Below are 27,261 nucleotides of genomic sequence, written 5' to 3'. Positions count from 1 at the left end.
GTCATTTCTCCCCTGGGAAAAAAAGTTGAATGTGATATTTATTGGAACTCGAAATACGTCTGGTTTAGATTTTTTTATGGGCTGACTTGATTACAGAGGAGAAACAGGACTGTATGAAAAGTAGCATCTGCAGTACATAGCCACCGCCGCCCACTACTACCGAGTGACAGCAAACTGTGTATTCGTACAGGACAGAAGGTATTTTTCAGTGTGCCCCGAGACCGCTGGCTCCCCCAAGCCACAGCTGGGGCTACCACACCGTAGTTACGCCACTGGCTGCTTTAATAGTAGTAATTGTATGCGAGTGTGCATAATAACATAGACTGTGTCCCGGTCGACAGTCACCAAAAGTTTGACATGCTCAAGGTTGACATTGACAAAATGTGGACACAAGCAAAAGGTCAACATGGAAATGTTAACTTTTGCCACATGACAAAGTCAACATGTGGCGACAATGACATTGTTGTCATTGTCGCCACCTGAGCACGTGGACCCCTAATTATTGTCCCAGCCCTTTGTAAATAAAAATAAGTTCCTTGCTTACGCATCATCGATGGTGGGAAACCGTCTTGTTCTCTCCCATCGATGGCAAAAGTATTCAACATTAGCCACTGACCACGATTTAAAAACATTGATGTTCCATGGCCACCCCTATTCTCAGTGTAATCCCTGATCCCCGGTCACTGATCTGAAAAAGCCACCCAGAGGAACGTACATGCTGGGACTCCCCCCGCTAGTCCAACATCAAGCTTGCCATTAAGCGGCACCATCCGGCGGCATAAACCTACACACTGGTAGCGGTGAGTGCAAGAGCCGGCACAAGCACCTGCCTATCGCAGTCAGCGAAGCCCCCTTGCGGTGGCCGTACAGCAGATACGTCGATACACAGAGGACAGACAGCCAGGCGCTAAGTGCAGTTTACAGCCACAAATAGATAGTGGCCACCACTACACATCAATGTCTACCCCGCTAGGCCGTACAAGTCCATACCACACGCCGGAAGATCCTACTTAATCTCCAGTGTTTGAGAGGGCCCCTTCAGCCATCATTCGTACCACCAGCTAATATCATTGGAGGGAATATATTCCTCATTCCAACAACACGTTGCAGGGACCAATCCCCGGTGACTATGTTGAATATTGGGCGATGCTTTACCTCCTGGATGATATTCCCCGGGAGTGTCTTACATGGCTAATTATTTTTAATATTATTTTATTTATTCAGTTTTAGATTTGTTGTGTGTTTAGTTAGTCTGTGACAATAAATAGTTTTTTTTTATTAACATCTTGTTTGAATATTGTTGTACAATTAAGCACCCCACGTTTTTTTTTCCGATATATGAAATAAATTGAATATCAGACAATAGATAAGCAAAAAAATAAAATTAACATTATACGTAAACAGCATGAATTGGTATAAATAAATATTTAGCAACACCGATTCAGTACCAGTGAGAAATGCGGCAATTAGCGCGGAGACTAATCATTAGGAACATAACTTCCCCACAAACCGCAAGCAGGATCAAAAGTACTAAACAAGAGGTCCATCAAGTGCCAGGGATTAGCAAAATACAGTATGCTGCCAGTTGTTTCTTCAAATAACATTGTAGCCTCAGTTGACAACTGTAATAGAATATTCCCACACTTTATTCTGCAAAATGTCAGTTCTATCAGTAAAGGCGTTCTGTGTGCTTAGAAGAGTCACAGACATCTATAAGCCCGTGGGCAGGTTGACAAGTCATGCTAGGTTGCCTTAAAGGAAGCACAAAGAAACCCTATTGTTGCAAATTCCATTCCCTTAGCATATACGGCACACTGACGTCTGGATATTATACTCTAGTAAAATAATTATAGTGTATAGCACTCCTGTATGCTTTATGTATATTGTGCACATTTTTAAGGGCGATTACTTCACAGCAAATTCTATCTTTTATGTTTAAAAAAGACACACACACCTAGGCACTATAGTTGAAAGCAAAATAAACAACGTGTAGTAAATACTACACACCAGGTAAAACTATGGAGCTGTACCTAAACCAATTAATCCAGAAACTAGCATCCAGAGAAGCCCAAGAAAACAGTGGCATCATTGTACTTGATGCCTTTGGAAGAAAGCCAAAATTATCCGAAGAGGGCGTGGCTTTGCTCCTGTGCCATCCTGTCTGTGCACCTGCGCTATCCTGCCTGTGCACCTGCGCTATCCTGCCTGTGCTCCTGCGCTATCCTGCCTGTGCACCTGCGCTATCCTGCCTGTGCACCTGTGCTGTCCTGCCTGCGCACCTGCGCTATCCTGCCTGTGCTCCTGCGCTATCCTGCCTGTGCACCTGCACTATCCTGCCTGCGCTCCTGCGCTATCCTGCCTGTGCACCTGCGCTATCCTGCCTGTGCTCCTGTGCATGCTCCTGCGCTGTCCTGCCTGTGCTCCTGCGCTATCCTGCCTGTGCTCCTGTGCATGCTCCTGCGCTGTTCTGCCTGTGCTCCTGCGCTATCCTGCCTGCGCTCCTGCGCTATCCTGCCTGTGCACCTGCGCTATCCTGTCTGCGCTCCTGCGCTATCCTGGCTGTGCTCCTGCGCTATCCTTCCTGTACGTGCTCCTGTGCTATCCTGCCTGTGCTCCTGCGCTATCCTGCCTGCGCTCCTCCGCTATCCTGCCTGTGCTCCTGCGTTATCCTGCGCTATCCTGCCTGTACTCCTGCGCTATCCTGCCTGCGCTCCTGCGCTATCCTGCCTGCGCTCCTGCGCTATCCTGCCTGTGCTCCTGCGCTATCCTGCCTGTACTCCTGTGCGTGCTCCTGCGCTGTCCTGCCTGTGCACCTGCGCTATGCTTCCTGCGCTATCCTGCCTGTGCTCCTGCGCTATCCTGCCTGTGCACCTGCGCTATCCTGCCTGTGCTCCTGCGCTATCCTGCCTGTGCTCCTGCGCTATCCTGCCTGTGCTCCTGCGCTATCCTGCCTGCGCTATCCTGCCTGTGCTCCTGTGCTATCCTGCCTGTGCACCTGCGCTATCCTGCCTGTGCTCCTGCGCTATGTTTTCTGCGCTATCCTGCCTGTGCTCCTGCGCTATCCTGCCTGCGCTATCCTGCCTGTGTTCCTGTGTTATCCTGCCTGTGCTCCTGCGCTATCCTGCCTGTGCTCCTGCGCTATCCTGCCTGTGCTCCTGCGCTATCCTGCCTGTGCACCTGCGCTATGCTTCCTGCGCTATCCTGCCTGTGCTCCTGCGCTATCCTGCCTGTGCACCTGCGCTATCCTGCCTGTGCTATCCTGCAATAGATTATTTACAATTGTTGCACTGCATAGATGTCACTCTCCAACGTCATGCAGGAATGGTTATGGGTATAAGCATTATGACTTTTTGAGGGGCGATCAACCTTTATGAAAACTTGCAATTGCCAAACAATTTAGATATTAAATCGATTGACCACTGACCTCTTCCACATGTTGGGTTTTCTAACACGGGAGACTTATTTATCCCTAAGCTTCTCTTTTCTGGAGCCCAATACTCACAGCAATAGCAGCATCCTTTTAGAATCAGCCTCCTTTCTTTCAATTTTTCATGTCGTAGTGTTAGATACTGCTAAATGCAAAAAGTTAACTTCTGCCAATCATAATGCCTCCCTTGCTCTGCTAGCATTCCCATGTGACTCATGGCCCGCCTCCTTTAAGTGTGGACACACCTTCTTGTCCGCATGCACATAGAATGCTAGGATTCATCACAACTTTTTTGAGGAAGGGATAATTATTGAGGAGTGTTGATATTCAAAAAGGCTAAAACAAATATTGGGGGTCATTATGGTTGGCTTGCTGCTCAGCGAGCCTTCTAATGCTTCCCACAGAGCATACGAATGCTCGCCCCCCCCGCCATCATGCGAATATCCCCACTGCACCACGAATGGATGTTTTGCATAAACATCCATTGGCAGGGTAGTGTGCCGGCCCAAAATCATTCGATGGTCACCAACCATCGAATGATTTCTAACCTGCACGCAAATCTAGGTCAGTCTGGGCTGACTTAGACTTGCGGCATCCAGGCCAGAGAACTGGGGGTGCGGCTGACTTCCTCAGAGGGCAGGTGCCCACCTGCGCTCACATGGTGGGAATGCCCAGGAAACACAGGGCATTCGTGACCAATGATGCTCTCTGCATTATACGGCAATCACTGATGTTATGGATTACACTGTGGTCACTGAGATGATATGTGCATTGTATGGAGGTCAAAGATGCACTTGGCATTATGCAGCAATTCCTGATGCAATGGATTATATTGCGGTCCCTGTGATGCTAGGTTCATTACACACCTCTGAACTTTGCTGATCTCTAAATCAGGACAGGCCGCACTTTTAAAAAGAGGTAGGGTGGAGTGGGCAGGGCCTTGGGTGAAGGGGATGTGGCCTAGTTTCGCGACCCCTGTTTTTATCAGTTTTGGGGACCTGCCCAGTGCTCTCCTAGGTGCTAGGAGAGCACTGCCAGGCCCCCCTGCCCATGGGTCATCAGCAGGAGGGACAGCAGGACAGTCTCCAAAAAATCCAAACTGTCCCACTTTAATCGGGACAGTTGGGAGGTATGATATGTTATGGTGGTCACTGTGATGCTATGTGTATAGATTAGATTAGATACCTTTTATTGTCATCACCCCAAATAGGGTGACAAAATTCAATTTAGCATCCATCCAATACAAAATTGTATGGTAGTCACTGAGATACTGGGTGTATTGTATGTGGTCATTGAGATGCTTTCTTCATTATATGGTGAAAAAAAAGGTAACCCCTCCCCCCCCCCCCCCCCCCCGATGAGGGAAAGCCTAGCTTCACCCATGTTTAGTACAATAATTATTAAGCATTTGCATTTTATACAGCGCTAAACTATCTCTTTAGGAGAAACACATCAACGTATTTATACGAGCAGGTACTGAAATAAAGGCTACAGAGGGCACTGCTCTAAAGACTATATAGCCCTATTGTCTTATTGTACCATAAAATGTGAAATGTAAAATGTGAGTCCACATTACCATTTAATGAGAAAATGTGATCTCTTTGCTGGGATCAGCGCAGGATAGCAGTGAATTAGCCTTACTTGAATTCTGTCCGTTTTAAGCTTTCTGTGGTAATTAGCCCTCTCCACGAATCGTCACTCAGTCTGCGAAAGTGCCCTAATTGAGCTACTTAGAGAGATCATCTTACATTCTGTTTCATAGTTAAGGAATTTGGAGGGGGCTTCTCTCGGTCTGTGTCACAGTGCGGAATATGCAAATAGGCACATTCCCATTTACAGAGCACTCAAAGCCATCCCATTAGGCAATCAGAGCGTGGCATGGGGTTACTACACAGGCTGCTTAACTTTTGGAACAGTTCATCCGTATAGCATAGATACCCATAAGCCTGTGCTCCTGAAATAGAATGGCTTTTATCGGTCTCCAGAAAGTTCCTTTAGAGGACACCTGATTTTGTTTCACTGTGGAATAAAGATTTAGAAAAAAAAAACAAAAAACATGGTGGCGCATTTCTGGGGAATCTGGCCACGGTTGCCACTTAAAGTGGCAATCGTGTAAAAAGCAGAACGACCTTGGTTCTGCTTTTTAAATGATTGGCCGTTGAAACATTTGGCAAACCTGCCAGAAACTCATCTAGTCTTGGTGGATGTACTTCCAACATCGGGGGAAATTTAAAAAATGGGAGTTCTATTTCCCATGGGATGTTGCTTTGGGCAACCAATCAGAATCTAGTTCTTATTAATTTAGCACCTACTAGAAGATAATATCTAATTGGTTGCCAATAGCAACATCCCATCTAAAACAGAACTCCCATCTTACTAAAGTTCCCCCATCAAATCTTCCAATGCGACAGTGACTAACCATGGCACCACAGCTATGTGATAGCAGTAGCGATGCAAAGGTTCCTATGTGGGCAAGATTCCTGGGTTGGACCTGGGCAGTTTGGACTCACAGTTATTTTGTGTCCGGGACACATTTATAACAGCTGTATTCAAACATTGTAAGACCATCGTTCCGCACCACCCAACTGCGGCTAACATTGGAAAGTGGCCATCGAAAAGAAAAATCACTAGTATCACTACAATAAAACATTGCTGGTTTTAAGACAATATCTTTTGATATCCATCCCCAAGTTACATCATTCCACTTCTGGAATCATCCTCCTACTCTGGAGCATCATTATGGTTTATGGAGTAGAATCTGACGACCTTTCCATTTTACATGACAGTCAAAAGGTTGACAAAGCTTTTCACGTTTCTTTGAGCCAACATATGCCGACAGGCGGTATTTCATGCCCTACCAACCTCTAGGGCAGGCATGTCCAACGTTGGCCCTCCAGGTGTTTTGAAACTACACATCCCAGCATGCTTTGCCACAGTTTTGCTATTAGAGAATGCTAAAACTATTGCAAAGCATGCTGGGATGTGTAGTTTCAAAACATCTGGCGGGCCAACGTTGGACATGCTTGCTCTAGGGTAAGAAGGGAGAATAGAATAGTGTGCCGAGTGTAATGAGGCACTATGCCCAAAAGCAAGGGGACAAGGTGCACCGATATGGTGTCCATGTTGACAATTGGGACAAAAAAAACTTGAAAAACCAATTCCGACCTTTTGACTATCGACCTTCCTAATGTCCACCTAATGAGTGTGTCGACCTTTGACCCTGTTGACATTAGGCATTAGACCTTTTGTCTGTGTTGACCAAATGTTTGTTGACTTTGATTTGGTCAACCCAATGACCCATTCCCCTTGCATCTGTGGTAATTAGAAAAGTTTCTGATCCACAGAATTTCATGGTCTTCGTTCTCTGTGGAACTCAACCGACTTCACGGGCTGTCTAGTCTGAACCATTAGAAATGTATGTTAAGTCTACTGCCCCGATACATGTGCCAGATCACATCATGGTACAGATGTAGCGCCCCTCATCCAAGGAGCATCGCCAGCCGTCGCAAGGGGGAGTACGCGCACAAGACGCTCACGCGCCCTGTTCCGACAGAGCTCCCCACCGCCATCATTGCCGGTCCCCACCGCCGCACCCAACCCCACCTAACCCTGCTCGTTTCCCTGAAGCGGAGACGCTGCCGTTAAAGAACAGAGCATAAAGTCTTTATTTGAACCATGCATACATGGGTCTGGCATTCAGACATTAATTGGTGCATCAAGGGGGTTTTTGATACCCAGAAATTCAAACTCAACAGTTTTTTTTTTTTGTAACATGAAGCTATCTCTACAGTGGATGGCATATGATCGCTGCCTCTTGGCTTAAATGTCCGGTTTGCAAGTCTATGATGACAAATCGATAAGGAATTGTGTGATTTTGGCTCCACGAGGAATTGTGTGATTTTGGCTCCACGAGGGGACACCCCTCGTGGGCTTGACAGGTATCCGCGTCCCCTTGCGGGATTCGCTGCGCTCGCCTCGCTACGCTCGCCACACTTTATATTCTCAACTCCACGCCGACGTGGATAGTAGGGGAATGAAAAGGTCGGAGGACGCGCACCGCCGCCGTTCGCCACGCTTCGGGTTCGCGTCAATCGTGGGGGTGGCGATCACAATGGGGGGCCATTATTTTTTACACACATATGCCGGGGCCATACCCAATGAGAAATGGCCCATATTGGGCCATTTCCCATTTTTTCCTATGTTAAATGCACTCATTTTCAATGTTTAAATATTTTAACATTGAAGCCTATGGACAAATCGGGGGCATCGTGTCGGACGCGCATAGCCTTCAATGTTAAAATATTTTAACATTGAAGCCTATGGGGAAATCGCGGCCATCGCGGGCATCGTGTGCCTTAAAGTTAAGGCACACGATGAACGCGATTGTGGCCGTGCTAGGAAACAAGTACCCACTTCTTTATTAAATCCAGCCACCTCTCTTCCCTCTGTTTGTGCTCACTCATACTCCTTCTGTGCACTTCTTCTTTCTTCTGCCCCTTCCCATTTAAAATGTAAGCTCTCACAAGCAGGGCCCTCTCTCTTCATGTGCTTTTCTTAGAATATATGTATAATTTTCTTTGCTATATATTTTTTTTGTATGGTTAGTTCCTGCAAAACCCCTGTGGCACCATATAAACAATAATAAAAAATAAAAAAATAAAAATGGTAGCCATGATGCCTAATGCCACAAAGTGACCACCCCTAATAAAGGCGTGCGTGTGTGTGTGCTAGTACATGACAGAAACATTTAATATATAATAGATATACAACTCTAAGGTGTGACATATGCACAAGGACACCCCCCATCCCACGGAAATATAGAAAATATACATCTCTATAGACTCCTGTATATTCTAGGGAATGGATCATAAGGTCGACAGACTGAAGGTCGACATGACGGGACACTAAGTCAACACATGCATTAGGTCGACAGTAAAAAGGTAGACATGAGGATATTCATGTTTTTAATCCCAAGTTTCAACATGGTCAACACGGACACTAAAAAGTGCACCGCGTACGCCATGATTCAGGCACGGTGCCTCGCTACGCTCACCGCACTCTTATTCTTCCACCATGCCCTAGTGCAGGGGTGGCCAAACCGGTCCTCGAGATCTACCAACGGTCCACGTTTTCCAGATCACCTAGCTGGTGCACAGCTGTAGTCATTACTAACTGTCACATTTTAAAACATGCTGCATTCATGCCTACTATAGATCCACAGGTTGCCTGGAAAACATGCACCGTTGGTAGATCTGGAGGACAGATTTGGCCACCCCTGCCCTAGTGGATAGTAGGGCATAAAATACAGCCTGTCGGCTAAAAAAAACAGTGAAAAACCCCATGTCAACCTTTTGACTTTTGACCTAGCCTATGTAGACCTAAAGCATGTGTCCACCTAGTGACCTGTCGACCCAATTCATGTCGACCTAGTGACCATGAGCCATATTCTCCTACAGGCATGGCCAAACTGTGGCCCTCCAGCTGTTGTGAAACTATTATTTGTTTATTTATTTACAGTTTCTTATATAGCGCACACATATTCCGCAGCGCTGTACAGAGTATAGTGGAACATTCACATCAGTCCCTGCCCCAGTGGAGCTTGCAATCTATATTCCCTACCGCATGTACACGCGCACAGACATTCTAGGGTAAATTTTTTTGTTGGAAGCCAACTGACCTACCAGTATATTTTTGGATTGTTGGAGGAAACCGGAGTACCCGGAGGAAACCCACGCAAGCACGGGGAGAATATACAAACTCCGCAAAGTTAGGGCCATGGTGAGTATTGAACCCATGACCTCAGTGCTGTGAGGCAGTAATGCTAACCATTACACACATCCCATCATGCCTTGCAATAGTTTTAGCATTCCCTAATAGCAAAACTATGGCAAGGCATGGTGGGACTTGTAGTTATACAACAGCTGGAGGGCCCTTTTCTACTAGTATCAGATATTGTATTTTTTAGAAAGCCATGTATTGGTAAGACTCTGCAACTCTGACACTGGCGAGACAAGTTAATGTTTGAAAGTTTTAAGACAATGTAGATAAAGATGAGACTAAAATTGCATAATCTCACTTGGAACATGCATTGTTCTATGTTCTAGAATTAGATAAGCAATACATATAATGACAATGTAAGTATAAAATGTAATGTTACTGTGCACATTGCTATACTTACAGTACTAGGGCCATCTGCTGCCTAACGTTAGTATTGTATCTAAAAACATTACTTGGGCATTCATATGGATGTCTATGGTTGGCAGAGAAAGACCGGACCAGGCCAGGAATGTGTATTTGGCACTAGAATCGGAATTCTTAGCCTTATACAAGATATCTGTGCCCAATCAGCAAATGATTTTCCCAGAAATGTTTTGTCACTTTTTTATTCATTGCTTGCACTATGATTTCATGATTGTAATTCCGCCAGGATCCAGCTCTGCACCCTCCATTATTAGTGCTGCCCGCAGTCATGCCTATGCATAGCAAATTTATATCACATGGATGATGTAATGTGGGCACCCCTGAGGATTATACAAACTTCCTTTACAAGTTTGCACTGGAACATGGACCTTTGCCCAATGACGTCAATTTTGCCCATTTTCCTGAAAATATTATCCTGTATTGAGACCTTGCTCTTTGGATGATTATTTTGTTAAATCCGCTGTGGTTAGCTCCATGACTTAGAAAGATGATCTCCAGCCTTCTAACAACTGATGATCTAAGGAGCGATCCACCCCCCCTCCCCTCCACCACCACCCCACCCCCCACACACCACCACCGCGATCACCCCCACCTCTACCCCTTTGAGACTCACGTCAGGAGCTGTTGGACCTATCACATGTTGTCTGTACTCCGTCTCCAAATGGCCTCAGCCTGTGCCACACTTGGATGAGAAGAGTGCACCCTCCAACACAAGTTCCTAACTTAGGAACCCTCATAAACAAAATGACAACTCATGACCATCGTCCTTTTTAAGGAGGGGACGATGGTCTAGCCTTCGTGTGCTGTGGTCATTGAGACGTAAGGAGACACTATAAATTCTCCTCTTAGAAGCTCTACTTAATTTGACATTACTGTATGTATCTAAGCGGGATTCTGCCAAATGCAGTAGCACAGCTCACATGAAGATCACGTTCTAGTTGTGTTCATCTCCGGCTGCATGCGAGACCCTGGAAGTATATTTTTACATTTCCTAGTAATCACAATTTTAGTTCTAAAGATTCTACGGATGAGTACATTTTTTGAAGGGATTAATTCCTCAGTTACTGCTTGAACGGTCGCCGTTTCCAGCTGTATACGGCAGTTGACCTATTTCCTAAGTATTGACAGTTCTTTTAGCTGTTGTATAGGTTTATTTTTGTATTTCTGGATTTATGAAAAATGCGCTTTGCATCAGTATTTCCAGTTATTTTGACAAGCTTTGAATTTGCTTGCGGAGTTTGGTGCGGTCATATTATAGGTGGGGAAGGCAGTTTCCAGCTCTCCCAATCTCCCCCCAATGGTCAGTTTTGGGCCACCCAAGCCAACGTGACCGTTTCCTTGTTTGGCTTCCTACCATCACTGCCTGTCAATCATCAACTACAACATTTGCTGATACCAGTTATGGATCGCAGAGATTTCACAAGAGTGAAGCCGCGGGGCCTTCTGTACAAGTGATCTGTGCAACAGATTGAAAAGGTTTATTTCAAATCGCAAAAGGATGCAAACATCAAGATTGTATCTGCTTTGCTTACTTCTGAATGCAGCCAAAACCCAGGAAAAAAATAGTATAAAAAATGTAAATTTATGCACATGGAGCAGAGAATATATATTCCTCTGTCTTATCCCAAACGCCAATTTATTCATAGTAGATAGAAGGTCCTTGAAGCCATAACGCTTGACTATGTCACCGCAATTAGGCAATTGATCTTTTCAGTGTCAGCTTTCAGGCAGGAAGAGCTTTTCTATAAAACTATCCTAGAGTCGTGGGAGATTGTGCAGGAGAGTGGCAGATTGCACCTAGCTGCTGCAGGACTGCAGCCCATCCCCCTAGTAACAATTTGCCGCTGTAGTTCTACCTTACACACTATATAAATCCGGTGCGATATGGGATCCCGGTATTGAGGATGAAGGCGGTCAGATTACAGACCCGGTATTCCTACTGTGATAATAGGGGCAGGTCTGCGTAAGGAAGGTAATCCTAATCCTTACCCTCTCCCAAACCCTCCTTCCGCACACCTTAAACCTAACCCTTGCTGTGAGCAACGCCGGCACTCAAAGGTTTAAATCAGATTTATTTTCTATAAAATGTGATCAGTGTTTGGATCTTTAGGGGTATAATATTGTGTACTTTGATACATTTTTATTAGAAGTGCATTTGTTCTCTGTATGCTTGCGTGTATATATAAATATATCATCTACGTAAAGTATCTATGCACTTGTGCAAATCAAATCAAACAGATATCATTCTGCCAAATATAACTATTATACGGTTTAGATGCCAGATAGTCATCAATAGATTTGTAAAATACTTTGGCACACCCCGATATCCAGAGACTTCCCGGACATCTAAATACTGTACAACGCTCTCATTGCGCCATTAGAGACACTTTGGGCCCGATTCTGAGAAGGGCGCATTACCGACAGTGACACAGAAGGTCGATTTTTTTCAATTCCACATGCGGCCTAGTCAACAACACGACGCACAGCTCATGCATCCCTGCGTGTGCGCGCATAGAGACGCACTACTTGCTGAGACACACAGCCTCAGGAATGTATTCTAAAGCATTGAGGCCGATGCAGACCCAGTCGTGCCATGCGGTCCTTCAGCGGGGCGGCGCCGACCTGTCCGGTGGGCTGCAAGTGTACACAGCCTATTGAACAGGTCTGAGCCAGGCCCATTGTTCCGTGCTTCATAAAACTCGTTTGAGTGTGTTCACTCAATCTGAGCTCAAGGGCACTCCGTCTGATGTCGGGACGAATGCCCGTCACTCCAGTCTGTACCCAGCTTTACATCTCCCCCACCTGCAGCGCAGCATGGTGTTACCGGGGTGCAAAGTTGGTTGCCAGAATCAGCCTCTATATCTGTCCCGCCATGATGAATGTGCAACCTCTCGCTGGATTATAGGGTTAAACTACCCAATCTTCAGATTAGTTCGTGGAACGGAGAAAAAAAAAACGTATTAACGGCAGAAATGTCAAGTGACTGTATTTTATAGAAAGCAATATAATATGTATCACTCATTAGCCTCGGGGCTTTACCCTCACTGATCCAATGATTTATTTGCTTGTGCGTCACATGAGCGCTGCGGTTGCACACATACATATTAATGAATCCCTTAGTGGTATTCTTTATCAAACTTAATCTTTTTATGCTTTTCCCAATGATCCGCCTAGGTGCGCCAGAAATGGATCCAAGAGCTCCGCAAGTCAAAAAGAAGTTGCAATTACAAAAAGTTAGTAGATGGAGCAGCGCATTGATATACTACAGTTATTACGGCAACTACTAGATTGTAAGCTCCTCCGAGCAGGGCCCTCTTCCCTCCTGTTGTTAAAGCCCACTTCTCTTCACATGTCACTCACAGCTCTCCTATACTTCAACACTCAGTGACCATCTTCATCCACATACTCATCTCCATCATTGGCCTCAAGCCTCTTATAATGGGATGCGGTCATCTATTAGAATGAACTTAGGTCTACAGTCATTAGGTCGACCCCACTAGGTCGACTGGCAGGAAGGTCGACTTGACTTAAGGTCGACATGGGCCAAGGTAGACATGACTTAAGGTCGAATTTGCATAAAGGTCGACATGAGGGAGGTCGACTGGTCATAAGGTCGACATAGGGTTTTTCACTGTTTTTTGAGCCGACAGGCGGTATTTCATGCCCTACCATCCACTAGGGCGTGGAGGAGGTTATTAAAGCTGTGGCGAGCAAAGCAAGCCACCGCGCCCGAAGCATTGCGAGCGAAGCGAGGGTCCGATTCTCATTGCCAACTGTGTCCATGTCGACATTCGGATAAAAAAACAGTGAAAAACCCATGTCGACCTTATGACCAGTCCACCTTCCTCATGTCGACCTTTATGCAAATTCGACCTTAAGTCATGTCGACCTTGACCCATGTCGACCTTAAGTCAGGTCGACCTTCCTTCCAGTCGACCTAGTGGGGTCGACCTAATGACTGTAGACCTAAGTTCATTCTGACAGATGTACCGATTCCCTTATAATAGTAGTCCTCACTACTTATATTTAAGCTGTAATGTGTATTGAACTGTGGCGCTCTTTATTTGTACTCTATTTTTGTTATTTATTCAATGTTATGCCAAGCTTTGTCTCCCTGTACTGTTCCTTTGTATGGCGCTGCGAAACACTTGTGGCGCCTTATAAATAAAATTATAATAATAATAATAACTAAAAGAGTATTTAGCTTTGAATGTAATCAGTATGGGATATAGGGGGCAGAGTGATGATCATATTCATGATTTCTTTTAAAAACATCAATTAAGCTATACAGAACATTTCACTTTTATATTGACAAATAACCATGGAGTCTAAAAGAAGAAAGGCAAGTCTCGGTATTGATAGAATTTTAACACTTTTTTTGTAACCAAGCTTCTGATCGTGTTTATGCCTGGGATAATATTTGCAAGGGAAAGCTCTGTCATATTAAATATCGGACATAATCGCAATGTCAAAGCGCCATGTTTTACAACCCAGCACTTCCCAAATAAACATCGCTGCAGATTGAAGGTATCAGAAGTCACCGGACTACGCTAAGGTAGTTTAGATCTACTGACCTCTTGGACCATGCAGGATGTGCGAATACAGGATTACTGGCTTAATTCAGAATCACACACGTTGGCTTGGAAACCGCTGCATATTTTTGCCTGCATTCTGTATTGGCTGGATCTATGGGGTTGCACTGCACCTACACATCAGCAGCCATCATCCATATCAGCAAGGACTTGCTCCAGCTCTATTCTGGGTGCAAGAAAACCGTCTAAAACAGTCAGATCTTGACCTATACTCATCTCTGAACGGGACGCAGATCCGTCTACACGCCACCTTTTGTTAAGTATGAACGCTCATGTTGCCGTCCATTTACATTTGTTCAGGTGCAAGAAGAGATGCGGCTGGCTTTTTTTGTTAATTTTTGCACATCCGCAAAGGGGCGTAAGTAAGTCTGGTTCAGCTTTGGGAGTATGAGCAGTGTGAAGCGTTGCAAATATGGCTGCTGTGCGTGCAACACACACACACACACACACAATCCATTTGAAAAATATCTGGAAGAGGGAGGAGGAACAGTGGCTTCCATTTAAACCTGGCTAGAACATAGATTGTAAGCTCCATTGGGGCAGGGACTGATGCGAATGTTCAAATACTCTCTGTAAAGCGCTGCGGAATATGTGTGCGCTATTGTATTACTGGTAATAAATATAAGAACTTACAGAGGAGTTCCGCTGAAGGGGTAGAGCGCATCAGTAAGAAAAAACCCCCCACTACATTAACCCTTTGAGTGCCAATGTTGCGTTGAGCGATCCTCAAAATATTTGCTAAAAATGCCAGCGTCCCTCGCAGCGATTGTTCTTTTTAGTATAAATAAATACAAATACAGCCCAAGCCAATGAATTGAAGTGGAGATAAAAATTTCACCCAAAAAAAAATAAAAAGACAAGTTGCTGTGAGTGACGCTGGCACTTTAAACTTTGAGGACCTCTCAACTCAAAGGGTTATATTGCTTGCCCATTTTTGCACCTATTTTGACAATTTCCCTTGGCACTCAAAGGGTTAATGCACAAAGACTTCTGCGCAAACGCTTCAGTTCTAATGAGCTGTAATTAATTACAAATTACAAGTCGCTTCACAGTTTGCTTATTTAACGGCCCTGTGTTTCCTAATATCCTTAATAGTTCAGTACATTATTCTTCTATACATAGCACACTGTAAAATGAGAGCACGGTATTAAACCCGTAACATGTTAAATGAAAGGTTTCGCTTATTACGAATTTGAAATCAACCGACTTAAGTTGTCAACATGAAGCGGATCTGGTCACAGAAAGCTGCAGGACTTTGCATGTCTTCTGTCGAGAAAAGACTTTAACACCGCTAATTCAAAAAAAAAAAACTACTGAGGAAGCGACGGTTTAGCGTATAAACTGCCTGGCGACGACTGATAGGGGTAACAACAGCTGCTTATCTTATACCGGCATTTGTGTCATGAGATAACGCAGCTTTATGTATCTAGCCTGCTTCGAGAACATGTTGGATACAGTATTTGCAACGCTTTGGGCTTATAATGCTATCTGGAAGCTTGAGAAATTGTGTGCAACACTTCCACTGAGCAGTACAAAGTGTTATGTAACATACAGATGCTGTACTGAGCGGATGTCGACATTTATAATCCCAGATCTACTGTACCTGCAGGCTTGTGCGGTGCAGTAACATCGCTTGTCAACACAGCAGTACGACAAGCAGGACATATGCAGTACTAGTAGTCCCGCTGGAAGCAAATGCTTCGAAAGGTAGTCTGCTAACTCGTGATTGCCTCTGTGTTTGTGCATGTGTGAGAGAAAGAGAGGTAGTTTCACTCACTGCCAACGGATGGCAGTGTTTCGGAGACACACAAACGGACACTAGACCTGTATACATATCTATCTATCTAAAGCAGGGGCTCAAACTATTTTTCTCTGGTACCCCGTAAGACAATAAAAATTATTACCCGACTCCAGCAATTTACTGCTGAATGGCCGCCACATGTGTGGTCAGTGAAGTGAAGTGACCGCTTTTGTGACAGGGAGGCAGTGGGTAACGGGGGGGGGGGATGGAAGGGTGACAGGGGGATGGAAGAGGGAAGCAGTGGGTGTTTACTTAATGAGTTATACCCTGTCCCCCCTCCACAGACACATTAGCCTGATGATCAGCAACATAGAGGCGTGACCCCATGCTGAGGTGGTTTTAAAATAAATGTGTATTTTTGTAGAGGAATTAACTAAAAACTTCCTTCTCAATTGCCCGTTATAAAATCCTGACATCATTTTCTGTGATGCGGTCATTAAGTCGCAAGTGTATAGGTCGACAATCAAAGTGTCGACATGTGACCGTTTGCATGTGTCGACCTTTTGATTGTCGACCATTTTCTACATCCGTCAAAAGTGGATTTTAACTGTCGCGTACTGTATTACATAAACATAATAATCACATGATGGGGTGTGGTCGTGTTAATATTTACAGTGGTGACAGTCACTGTCAACACCACAATGCTTACATGGAACATGTCGGGAATCTGCAGAGCTGTTGAATGTCGACATTCTGCAGGAACTGCCGCGCAAGGGTTATGTTTAAGCTACAAGAGGGGAGGATACGGATTAGGCACTAGAGGTAGGGTTGGGAATTCGGGTTAGCGGTCCCCTCCTGAGGACACCTCCAGACCACCAGGGACATTTTGGCAGCATTCTAATCATTCGGAGAGTGATAAACAGCTAGCCAATTAGCCCCTGCCTGTCATTTTTCAAACCCAGCCTGTAACAGGACAGTTAGGGGCTGATTGGCTGGCTGTTTATCACTCTCCGCTTTATCACTTTTTTTTTTCGTTAAAATTTGGGGGCGTGGCCTAAGTGTGGGAGGTGTGACCATCTCCCACGTTTAGGCCACCTCCCCCCCCCCAAAAAAAAAATGTTTAGAGGGGTGAAAGAAAACTCTAAACTCAGCAGCAACACACCTACAGCATGTGCTGACAGCAGGCTCAGCATAAGCTTTCACACTGTAGTGTGTGCTGCTGTTGCTGCCTGGGAGGGATGGAGGGGGAAGGGAGGGGTCAGACCGGGGCACCTCCAGCACGCCTGTGCCCGGGTAATTAGTACCCGCTCTACACCCCCCCCCCCCCCCTCGGCTGCCATGGCATCTGTCCCTTAGTATGCAAAAAAAAAATGAAAAAGCTCATTTTAATCCATCATTAGAGTAAAGTTGCCAGTTTACAAATGGAATCTAAAATGATAAATACAGAAGAAAAGAGAAAGGATGCTACAAAGGAGTTCTGATGCAAATAGCTGCGTTCTGAAATCATTGTGGCTTCATGTGTAATATATACCGGCTACACGCCGCTAAACCGCGCTTCACAGCTTGTGGTTTTTATTCTTAACCACATTCCGATACGCTGCGCAGTCTGATTAACATAAGGACTCAAGTTAATGACCAAATCATGGTCTTCGCTCTGATTATTTCGGAGTAGTGCGACACTTTCCTCTGCAGAGACCAATTAAAAGTACAGGCTTGTATACTAATGATTATCATATGCTCCGCTGCGATTGTGCTACGCAGACCCTGCACTGACCCTCTACTGATCTGTGCTCCAAGACTCTAAGCTACAGTATAAGGCTCGGTCTGTGCTGCTAACTACATGACCTTCTCTGAGCATGTCACTGATACCTCCCACATGGCTAACAACAGGCACCTGAAATAAGAACGCGGACTACAGCAGCCGACACAGAGTGCGTCATCGCCTTTAGGTGGTTGGAGCCGGAGGAGATATTCAAGTAAAGTCACTGTGACCCTTTAGAATGTTCTCTGCCGGATCCTCTGCTATTCAGCAGATTTAAAAAAAATAAAAAGACGTGGATAGAAACGTGGATAGATTTTTCAAATATATCGGTTTTCAGAGTTAGTTTAATGACAATATTATGATCCAGCATGCAGATGTTTAAAATTATGAAGGCTAGCAAAAAAGTAAAGTTCTGTAGCCCAGAGCGACTAATAAAATCAAATTTTTTAGTAGGAGTACATTATAAAATTAAATGGCTGTTCGGTTGCCATGGGTTACAGAAGTTCTGTCGCTGTCTATGCATGGTTGCCTGCAAATCAGTGCTCATAAACGTCCTCATATCTTTCAGAAGTCTTCATGATGAACCAATCCTTATTTTATATCAGAGGCACTTTATTATATGAATAAGTTTTGATAAGTATAAATATCTACTAAGGTCTGGCCCATTTAAATACAGGTCGGGTCTCCTTTATCCGTGTATTCCAAAAACTGAAATATTCCAGAAACCCTGGTTTTTCAGAATATTTCAGGTTTGTTTTTTTTTGAGGGGGAGTTCCCCCCCCTGCACCTTTTTTTCATACTTACCTCGCCTCCTGATGTCTACTGCAGCCTTCAGGATCCTCTTCAGCGGCATCTCCAGTCCCAGGGGTGTGAGTGCACCGGTGATGTCACGCCGGCACCCCCCACGCACTCGTGCAATGCACCCCTGGGATCCTGAAGGCCGCCGTATGCCAGGGGACACTCAGGGCACCACCAGGGGACCAGGTAAGTATAAGGGGGGGGGGAGCATTGATAGGTGACAAACAGCAAAGGAGGAGATGTATGAAGTAGTGAAAAGAGTGGAGAAATTGCCAAACAATCAGCTGTTACTTAGAATTTTATAACATGCCCTTGATAAATGTTACCTCAAATCTGATTGGTTGCCATTGGCAATTTCTCCACTCTTTTCACCGCTTCATGCATCTCCCCCAAAATCCCTTGTATCTCATTGATGTAACCGGCATCGTGTTAATGAATATGCTACAGTGTTTTAAATATTGGTTCAGGCAACAAAATGGCGCCCATGACAACACCAACATTTGGTGGTAAATTAAATATGAACAGAAACGATGGGGTAGATGTATTATGAGGTGTTATGGGGGAGAAGTGGTTATGCGCACTGACACTGCTTACCACTCAGCACACTATGCGTACCGATAAGCCTGGTAATGCATGAATTTCTTATTAAAAAATAATTTAGGCAAATTGAGTTTATATGCAGTAGCGGATCCAGAGGGGGGGGGGGGGGGGCTGCAGCACAGTTCAAAATTCAAACAGGGTAGCCACATCAGTGAGTCAGTTTGGAATGGCAGTTGGTGTGGCTTCCCTATTTTAATTATGAACTGTGCTGCAGCCCCAGCTCTGGAGCCTCCCCTGTTTATATGCAATTCTAATGGGATGTACACACGATTCGGTTTCAAAATGTTTTCGATTCGATTTTGCTTTTAGAAGCAAAATCAAAACGAAAATCGCATGGTTTTTAGATGCTTTAGATCCGCAATCGATGCCCTCCCGTTTTGTCTTTATCAAATACAATATAGTAATCTGAATGTGTACACACTGTGCCTTTCAACCCTGATAGATCGAATGTAAAATTGGATGGAAAGCAAAGGCCAATTAAAAAGGGGTTGGGATTGGGGAAATCGAAATCGAATCTAAAAGGTAAAATCGAAGATTGTGTACACACGGTACAATCTGCATGAGATTTGGACTATATAGTCAAAATCTCATCGGGATTCCATGCAGATCGAATGGGTTTTTACCCTTGTGATCCCGATGCACGTTCACGTATCGTAAGCAGAAAGTATTGGCTGCCTAGACTATATAGTGCAGATCTGCACTATATAGACAAAGTTGTATGCAGTTCGTGTCGGGATCGCACCGTGTGTACACAGCATTAGACTCAGTTTTGTGGAGAGGGGGCAGGATTTACTTCTGGTTGTCCAAATATGTTATGATTGGCAGCCACTAGGTTTAGTATTGCCTATAACTTTAATTATAATACATTTGAGCTGGTCTTGGACCTTTAACACGTGGCGCCCCTGTAAGTGTTCCAATGCACCCCATGGCCTAGGCACGCAATTTGGGTACCACTGTACTAGTTGGAGTATGCATGCGTAAATGCAGTTCTATACCAGATTCCGTGCATATAACGGACATGTACATGGAAAGTCCAGCCTACGGCAATACTCACAGGAATCATCCAGTTTGCCAGATCTCCAGATTTTGACACCTGCATCGCCCCCAACATGGTCAAGTTTACATGACCGCTAAACAGGAGAGAAACATTTTGAAATGAAAAACTGTATATAATTACCAATAAAATACCGTGCTTTTTATTTTTTTTTTATGCCCTTGGGCTCCTAAATTTTGATTGGCTGGTAGTGTCATCAATACAATAGGGGGGTAGAATTTTTAAAGCTTGGAGCGATATAAAGGCCCCCTATTCTGGTTCACTCCCAAAGGCAAATTCCTTCTGAAATGGATAAAACCATGCTGCACTGCAGGTGGGGCAGATGAAACATGTGCAGAGAGAATTAGATTTGGGTGGGTTATTTTGTTTCTGTGCAGGGTAAATACTGGCTGCTTTATTTTTACACTGCAATATACTGTAGATCTCACTTTGATGTAAAACCCCACCCAAATCTAACTCTCTCTGCACGTTACATCTGCCCCACCTGCAGTGCACATGGTTTTGTCCATTTCAGAAGGAATTTGCCTTTGCAAGTGAACCAGAATAAGGGCCAAAGTTCTTACCAATCAGCTTCTAAATTTTTACAGGCTGTGTTTGAAAAGCTGATTGGTTGGTACTGTCTCTCCGCTGTATCTCTCTTTAAGCTTTTAGAATATATATATATATATATATATATATATATATATATGCCCCTAGAAATCTTATACAAATATGTACGGCAGTGGTGGTCCTCCAGAAATGTGTCTGGCTCTCTATAATTCAAAAGGGATGCACATTGGCCACAGGGGTCTAGGCCTTGGAGAGAGATAAAAGTAGATGGCGATAAAGTACTTTAATTTCATCTTTGGCCACTTCCTCTCTCTCCAAGGTTTAGTAAATAGACCACTTACTATGAAGTTACAGCATTCACATTCCCGCACATACTATGCGTTTTATAAATACATATATTTATTATTTATTTAATAATAATTTGGGCCCCTTCCTCAAGCATTGGGGAAGGTGCCCGGATTCAGACCCGAACAAACAGGCCTAAAACGGACCCCTACTGTATATCCCATTTTTTTGGCCCAAAAAATGATTCTTTTTTCGGGTGAATAAGTTCCCGGACCTTTATGTTTTTGTGAATAAAACAGGTTTGATAAAGCTGGTTTTGGGGGATTTTTTCCTCAGGCAAGTGAAACAAGATCACTGATAATTAATGGCATTGGGGACAATTGAATATTCTCGGGTGGGGGTTGGGGTCAGGTAGGTGCAGTAAAGTACTGTGGCTAGTTAAATATCTCCCAATGCATATTAAGCACACAACAACCAATGAGACAATATAAAGAGTATAAAACAAAGGGCTATGATTATTAGTTTCATCTTTTTTTAAATTAATTGTTCTAATAAAGAAATGAACAAGCGTTACTGGGGAACAAGAGATTTCTAGGTGGATTTAAAAAAACAAACAAATTTGTTAACTATATACTGTAGCATTTGCTTTGATGGAAAAAGCGCTTCATAATTCTTTGTAATATAAATTGTGAATATTTATTTTCTGCCATAGAAGAGAAGACACTTTGAGGCAACCCCCAGAAAATATATAAATACAGAAGTTTGACAATTTAGAATCACTTATAATTAAGGAGCCTCCGTGTGACATATTGTCCAATGCATAAATCGGTGTCAGCAGTTTCTGCATTATTATATTTTATTTATAAGGAGCCACAAGTGTTTTGCAGTACCGTACAGAGGGCATACAATAAAACAGTACAGGAAGACAGAATTTAAAATTACAGTAAAATAAATAACAAAAATCGAGTTCAGATAACAAAGGGCACCGCAATACAATACAGCTTTGATGTAAGTATCAGGAGGGAGCTGTAAGTGAAATGTGAGGAGAAGAGGGCTTTGACAACAAGAGGGAAGAGGGCCCTGCTCTGAGGGAAGGGGGTGATAGACAGATGACATGAGGTGCAAGTAAGTGGAAGGTGGCCTGAAGGCAGGACGGATGTAAGCAAAGCAGAGAAGGTCAAGGTACAGTATGTGGCAGGGGGTTGGGGGAGCAGCCTCAGGACAAGGTTATGCAGCGGAAGGGTACGCTTTGATGATTACGTGGGTTATTAGTTCCCGTTTGAACCTTTGCAAGGTTGGGGAGAGTCAAATGGAGCGAGGGAGCGTGTTCCACTGAGGGGGTGCAGCGCGGGCAAATTCTTGAGCATTGGATCTGTATCTACAGTATTAACTTCTCTAGATTTCCCCCAAGTTACATAAGTATAAAATTGTAGTGAATTCATCATGAGTGTAACTATGAAAATACAATAAACACTGTTTGCAGTACAAAAAGTCAAACCACCAGCCCCTTTCAATGGGAGCCACAGCATCCAAACTACTTGTACCAGATTACTCCCAGCCTTTTACTGCTGTTCCGCACAACTGTTATATGATTGTCAGGAATACTTGGAACAAATATGGAGAGAGAGGAAATGACTGATTTACTGGTCCCAAATACAATGGCCGGATTGACACACGTCACACACACATTAGTTTTATGGTTAGCATATTGGACGTCCTATTTAAGTAAAGGCAAATAATACAAAAAACAAACAAAAAAAATCCTTTCTTTATTGGTCTTTTATGTACAGCAATCATGAGGCTTTTTGAGTATTGGGTAATCGCTCAGCAACCGCTAATACTTTCTTGATTAAAAATTGGCTTCAACTGCTGCTAAATTTCTGATATACAACTTTCTCCAACAACTGCCAGAACCTGCAGGGAATTTATGGGTTACTTACCCTCTAATCATGGCGAATGAGTCATCACTGGAGAAGAACGAGGCTCCTGGTAGAACCGTGACCGTTTCTTTACCTAATGACACAGAATGGAGAACTTTACAGCCACCAAGACTGGCAGGTATCCAAAAATCAGCAGTTACACCCTACAAACCACAGTGATTTTGATTAATGGGTTTGAAAGGGTTAAGTTGGGCCCGCAGTACACGAAATTTTGATATGTGCAAGTTCGGATTTATTCGGTTCTTATCCCCAAAATGATCGCAAGTTCGGATTTTTCCGATTGGCTATCGGCTGTCTCGTGCTTTGGATAGCCAATAAGATCCCGATTTGGGAGCCGCACATCTCTAACAATAATGAATCATTAACAATATCATTATGCATATTGTTTAGTGTACCCACTATATCGTTAACTAGGCACGCTCCAGCGGATCGTTAACGATAACAACTATCGTCTGAACATACAGTCAAATCTGAAGAAATTGTCAATGACGGCATGTTCACTGGGGGGTAATGGTGATGTCACTTAACGATATCGTTTAGTGTTTAACCGCCGGTTATTTGTTTTGCGGCACCGCCAATATCATTAAATGATATCAGCGGTGCCGCATATTGTACCGTGGCCTTTATTCAGATTTGATCGCAGTACAAATTTGTTCTCAAAATGGGCAAAACCCTGTTGCACTGCAGGTGGGGCAGATGTAACATGTGCAGAGAGAGTTACATTTGGGTGGGGTGTGTTGAAACTGAAATCTAAATGGCAGTGTAAAAATAATGCAGCCGGTATTTACCCTGCACAGAAACAAAATAACTCGCACAAATCTAACTCTCTCTGCACATGTTACATCTGCCCCACCTGCAGTGCACATGGTTTTGCCCATTTTGAGAACAAATTTGTACTGCGATCAGATCTGAATAAGGGCCAGTGTGTACAGGGTATTAGATCTGGGGACAATTTTTTCCTAGAATTGCCTGTGTTTCTTTATCTAAATGAGTAGTACATAAATCTACTAAGGCAGTAATCCTGCATACTGTGGTTTTAGTTTTTTCTTTAGATAGCAAGAGATGTACCTTTTAGTCATCCATCTGATACTTAGGGTCTTTGCTATTCTCCTACAAAGCAATATCTCCTTTCCAAAATCTCTCTGGAGGTCACAGAATATGGTCAACTGTTACACAGACACATTTTGAGGGCTGGACCAATAGTCAACTCAGTGGTGAAAATCTATTATTTGAGAACTAGTCGGTGTCAAAGTATTGAAGCAGCAATCTAAAGGAGAAATGTGCTAAGCCTTGGTGAGTGATTAAGTAGAGAGATAAAGGTCAAAATTTAATAGGGTGCGTTTTTTTATTTTTGCGATTTTTTTCCCCGCAAAAATGGCCGACTTTTTCGGCTCCTGATTGGCCGCTAGGCGGCCAATGGAATCATCCGGAGGAGAGGCGCGGAAGATGAACATCTCTGCGGGTACCAGCCGGGAGCAGCGCGTCTGCCGGAGAAGATGCCGGGGTCGTCGCCGGGGACCAGGTGAGTAGGATTTCCTTCCTCAGGTACCCCTTTTGGATTACTTCGGATCCTGGACCCCGGAGACATCAGCCCTGGAGCCCAGGACCCCGGACCAGCCCCGGAACCAGGACCAAGGCCCCGGAACCGGACTCTTCAGCCCAGGAGCCCCGGACCCAGGGACCGACCTACGGGCTCAAGGTAGATAAGTATCAGTATGTGTGGGCTGTGGATGTATTAAACTTTTATTTTCCAGGGTGTCCGTGTGTGTTTTATTTAACTATTTTTTGCACTGTGGAACTACAAGTGCCAGCGGGCCCTTTAATGCCCCGCATGCTGGGACTTGTGGTTCTCCAAGTCCCAGCATGTGGGGTAGGCTTGCTGGGACTCATAGTTCTACAGTATAAGACAATAGTTTTTATTCTTTTTTTTTTTTTTACACTTTTCAACAGCCCGATGCCCACCGCCCAGGGGCATCGGGGACAGCCCCGGACTTTCAGCATGGGCTGATAAGTCCTGGACGGGGGGGACCCGTTCATTGGGGGGGTCCCCACTTCCCCAGGACCCCTGCCCATGCTGTCCAGCCATGGGGATAATGCTTTGGCCGCGGGACCTTATATAATAAGTGTCCCCCGGCTGTGGCATTACCCTGCTGGCTGGTTGGGTCTGGTGCTGGTTCTTAAAATACGGGGGACCCCTAGTCATTTTGTCCCCCGTATTTTGTGAACCAGCGCTGGACCTTGAGCCTGGTGCTGGTTTCATTAAATCAAGGGAACCCCTATTTGTCCCTCTGATTTTATGATACCAGCACCGGCTTTTTGAGCCCAGGCTGGTTATGCTTAGCAGGGGGACCGCACGCCGTTTATTTATTTATTTTTTTTCAACACACCGCACAATACTGAAAATGTGCCAATTTTCATGACTGAAAATCGCACATTTTCAGGACTTAAAAATCGCACAAAATCGCACTTTATTGCGCTATTTTGCCGCGAAACCGCATCTCATTAAATATGCGAAAATCGGCCCAATAACGCGATTTTAAAAAGTGCGATTTTGTGCAATTTTTATACATGCTTAGAAATCGCATTTCATTAATTTCACCCAAAGTGTCAACTAACAAGCTGGAATTTTTCAAACAGAGCCTATAACATAGGTGATTGGCTAGTACTTTGGGGCTATGGGCCAGATGCACTAAGCTTCAGAAAAGTGATCAAATGTAGAGTGATAAACAAGCAACCAATCAGCTACTGCCTGACATTTTTCAAACACAGTCTGTGACATGACAGGAGCTGATTGGTTGGTTATCACTTGATCAATTTTATTGCATTTTGAAGCTTAGTGCATCTGGCCCTTAGTGCTAAGCATTGCAGAGAGAAAAGTAGGCGAAGATGAAGTACCAGCCAACCAGCTCCTAGCTGCAGTGTTATAGGCTAGGTTTGAAAAATGTCAGGAGACGGTTGGTTGGTACTTTAGCTCCATCAACTTGATCACTCTCCAAGCCTTGGCGCATAAACCCATGTATTGTTCTCTACTTTATCTCTCTCCACGGCTTTGTTCATCAATCCTGTACTTTTAAATACACCACCACATAACCTGAGAATCTGCACTTCTGTACAGGTAAATAATTCAGATAATCTTGATATAAGATGGAATTCAAAAACTCTCTGCTGTAGTTTTTCACCATTTGCAAAATGAGGTATTTTTACCTGCATTGATCAGATCGGGATCCACTTCATCTTCCGTGGGGTAAGGGCCCTAATGAAAACAGGACATTTACACAACATATACGTAGTATTTTGCGGACTTAAGCCCTTCTACTTTATTATTAAGGCATGCAGGATTGTTCTATCTTGAATATACACTACTGCAGGCTCTCTCAACCACGGTCCTCAAGGCACACCAACAGTGCAGGTTTTAGTGATATCCAGGCTTCAGCACAGGTGGTTTAATCAGAATCACTCAGGTACTAATTAAGTCACCTGTGCTCAAGCCTGGATATCTACAAAACCTGCACTGTTGGTGTGCCTTGAGGACCGTCGTTGGGAATGCCTGCTCTAGAGGTTGCTAAATAAATAAGAAGTAGATTCTGATTGGTTGCCCATAGCAACATCACATATCTTAGTAAATTTCCGCCATTGCCTATCACCCACACTAACATTTCCTTTCTTGCAGCACTTGTGCCTAATACAACATAGCAAATGCATACACACAGCAAATATTCTCATTTCCCCTCCTTATTTTAATATATGCTAATTGGGTTATATCATAGCAGGATACATTGAAATGTACATGATCTAATATTCTGTATTACAGAGCTAACTAGAACCCAGGACTCACCACAACCCTGGATACAGTTTGGCCCTGGACTATTTGGGTGCAGACATGAGTCATTCTTCTACTTGCCTCCTGTAATCAGCATAATTAGCAGCAAGTAATAATGAATAACACTGACACCATACCTCCCAAGTTTTCTAGGATGGGAAGCGGGACCTTCCGCACCGGAGGTGGCGACCGCTCCAGAAAATGGCTGGAGGGGGGCAGGACTGAGCAACATGACCCATTTTTTACAATTTGGGGGAGTGTCCAGCACTCCCTGAACAGACCCTGACCAAGACCGTTGGGAGGTATGGATTTACCAGGACTGCTGTGCATACATCCCCACTAATATGCCCTCTTTTTATAATTCAGTGAGTTTATAGCACTGTCACTGTGGATAATATTTAGAATGGACCCATTTATAAGTGGTAATGCAAAGATTTTGTATGGGCACCGCATTCATAGGACAGGCTTACTGTACTCTCCTCGCCTCTTACA

The 27,261-nt window shown here is 44.2% G+C and overlaps 1 protein-coding gene across 2 annotated transcripts in view; it reads right to left on the bottom strand.

Annotated features, from left to right (window-relative positions):
• Positions 1-27,261, bottom strand: part of OXCT1 (3-oxoacid CoA-transferase 1) — a 114,201-nt gene that overhangs the window by 24,971 nt on the left and 61,969 nt on the right. For both annotated transcript variants that reach the window (XM_083154266.1, XM_083154274.1), the window contains exons 11-13: positions 26,154-26,202; positions 22,950-23,022; positions 20,176-20,251 (exon numbers count right to left, since the gene is read on the bottom strand). In XM_083154266.1, the coding sequence (XP_083010392.1) occupies positions 20,176-20,251; positions 22,950-23,022; positions 26,154-26,202 (198 nt within the window). The remainder of the gene's footprint in view (positions 1-20,175; positions 20,252-22,949; positions 23,023-26,153; positions 26,203-27,261) is intronic.

Source organism: Crinia signifera, chromosome 1, assembly GCF_055691185.1.
Source record: "Crinia signifera chromosome 1, ASM5569118v1, whole genome shotgun sequence".
NCBI classification, from domain to species: domain Eukaryota; kingdom Metazoa; phylum Chordata; class Amphibia; order Anura; family Myobatrachidae; genus Crinia; species Crinia signifera.
The sequence above is the reverse complement of the archived record's forward strand: the minus strand, read 5'-3'. Positions and strand labels throughout refer to the sequence as shown.